Source organism: Panthera pardus, unplaced genomic scaffold, assembly GCF_024362965.1.
Source record: "Panthera pardus isolate Hobbes unplaced genomic scaffold, ASM2436296v1 HiC_scaffold_17, whole genome shotgun sequence".
Taxonomy (NCBI): domain Eukaryota; kingdom Metazoa; phylum Chordata; class Mammalia; order Carnivora; family Felidae; genus Panthera; species Panthera pardus.
In genome coordinates this window covers 128,306,499-128,309,048 of record NW_026526732.1, presented here as the reverse complement: position 1 = coordinate 128,309,048, position 2,550 = coordinate 128,306,499, and the positions used below count along the sequence as shown (strand labels likewise).

Below are 2,550 nucleotides of genomic sequence, written 5' to 3'. Positions count from 1 at the left end.
TTCATTCATCTTTGTGTCCTTACAAGTTAACAAGGGAGTAGGCAATTAATACACGTGTCATGAATGAATAAGAAAAGATAATATTGGCAGCTTACATTTGTTGGGTGCTTACTACTTGCCAAAACACAGAAAGCAATTGTTTCTTTTAGATGTTCACATCCCAATCAGATGCCATGCCACCATGATTATTCCCACTAATCAAATAAAGTGAAAAATTAAGTTACTTGCCCAGGAGCACTCATAGGATTTCAATCAACTTGCCTGATTTCAGAGCCTAAGTTCTTATTTATTTATTTATTTATTTATTATTTATTTATTTTCTGCTCCAGGTTTATTTGTACAAATAGCACAGGAGGGCACCAGCCTCAATGCAGAAAGAAGCCCAAGGGTCACTGCAGTCCATCTGTCCTCACATCAACTAACAGAGACCTCTGGACTGGAGCCCTTGTGGGAACCTGGAAACCTTTAGGAGCCAGGGCTGGAGTGGCAGCTGCAGCGTGGGTTTTAGTTTGAACCTTGCACTTGGCCTTTGGTGGACAGAGCCTGAGCTACAGCCTGGGCTTTAGTTTGAGCCTTGCTCTTGGCCTTTGGCTGACAGAGCCTGAGACCCTTGGCAATGTGGGTACAAGCAGGTTTCCTGAGCTTGGGGTGAGCAATATAAGCAAGTTGATTGAGCTGGTGGCTGCTGCCTTTTGGGATCTTGGACTTAACCCCATTGGGATTGACAAAGGCTTCTATATCCTCGGCACATGCACTCGTGGCTTTGGTGTTGTTGGTCTGCCTCTTCTTCAGGCCCTTCTTGTGCTTCTTGGCAAAGTGTGTATCCCTCAAGAACTTGGAGTCCACCCCCTTAACAGATTCCTGTCTTTGTGATTGGGGTTTCTTGATGCTGTTTCTGTGCCATTTTCATGATCAATGGTGTGTGGTGTGGTTCTTGGCCTTGGCCATGTCTGCACCAAAGCCTGTGTCTTTTGAGTGCCTAGGACCAAACAAGTCCCTGTTTTTGACCTCAACTACTTTAGATGTTTTCTAGTTCAGGTCCACTACAAGTTTGCAAACTGTTTGCACCATTTAATTCAGATGATTTTGCTTTAATAGGAAGTCTTTCCCAGTGAAGAAAGCATTCATACTACCCAAATAACAGTGGGTCTTCCTCAAGAAATAGGTTGCCATCTTCTCACCAACAAAGCCATGTTTGGGACAGTGTGCTAGTTCATTTCATTACCAGAAAGGAAACTCTGTTCTCTATGTGATAATCACATATATAGAGAGTTTCTATAATGGTGTACAGCATTTTTTTCTAGCTATTCCTTTCAAGCTGCTACTCAGCTCATAAAGAACTAATTGGGGGCTCCCCCCTCTCTCTGATGTTGCTTCCCCTTATCCCTCACCTCACTTCCCCAAACACTCCTTACTGCTTCCCCTCCTTTGCTTACTTTTCCCAGGGTCCAGGTCCACCCTAGGTGAGTCTCACTGGGTTCCCAAAGTTCTGAGCATTGCTCTTGGCTCCAAAGCCATGTCCTTACTACGCTTTGAGGGAGGAGGCCTGAAGTCTTTCAGATTCCTTAGAGGGGAGCATCTGCAGAAAAAATAAATAAAAACCACATCAAACCCATCTCTTTTAGCCAATATTGGTAACTTCCTATGGAATAGCTTCAGGTGTTATTTTGTTAATTAAGAACATCTTGTTCTTCCCCAAAGGAAAAAGAAGGAAAGAGAAGATGAGAAAGAATAAAAATTCTACCCTACAAAAGGTACACCCTCTGGTTGTGCTCATTTTTTCTCACATGTTGAGGAATATGGAAAATGATATCCTTATTGAATGTGTTTGGGACCCACTGGTCTTGATCATGCACCCATCTGTCAGACACTAATGGGAAATTGATCTTTCATGCACACGGCATGTACAGGGTAAGAGGAGAACATAATGGATCTTTTTTTAAAAATGAAGCAAAGATATTGCCTTCCTCACTCTTTTGGGTTTCTGACTCTGAGATCAATTGCTATCTTATGGATAACATTCCATTCATCAATGGAATGAAAAATTTTGTATATTTGTGCATTTTTTTTTCTGGATAAAGAGTCTGTGACTCCAGAAAGTTTGATGACACATTCCTGATCTGTTCACCCAATGCAGAGAGAGCAGTCAATTATGGTTCTTCCACTTATGGGTATATGGAGACATATATATTTAATCACATTTTTATGAAAATAAGACAAATTAACATATGAAGTTGTGTAGCATAACCATGAGAATCTATGCCATGTCTTCAGACTGTGCTTGTGCTTTTTCCAGCCATCTCACAAATACCCTTCACCCCTAATGGAGGAAAGAGTAAGTACATGCCTTATTCTATGTGTCTCAATAAAGGAGGGTGGCCAATTTGAATTTCACTTGGAGATGGTTAAATGGAGAGGACGTATAACTTAAAATAAAGCTTGAAGACAATAAAGGTCAATTTGGAATTTTGCCTTTTCTGTTATGAGACAATTTGGAGTTATGCAGGAGATGAGTTTTTTCACTAATTGAAAGAAATCTTTTCATTTTTT

General features: G+C 40.9%; 1 protein-coding gene across 1 annotated transcript; it reads right to left on the bottom strand.

Moving 5' to 3' along the window:
* Positions 1-389: 389 nt before the first annotated feature.
* On the bottom strand, positions 390-948 carry LOC109249392 (60S ribosomal protein L29-like). The gene is given in 2 exon segments (XM_053905328.1): positions 390-527; positions 574-948. Coding segments are annotated over 2 exon segments (513 nt in total).
* Between the last annotated feature and the right edge of the window lie 1,602 nt (positions 949-2,550).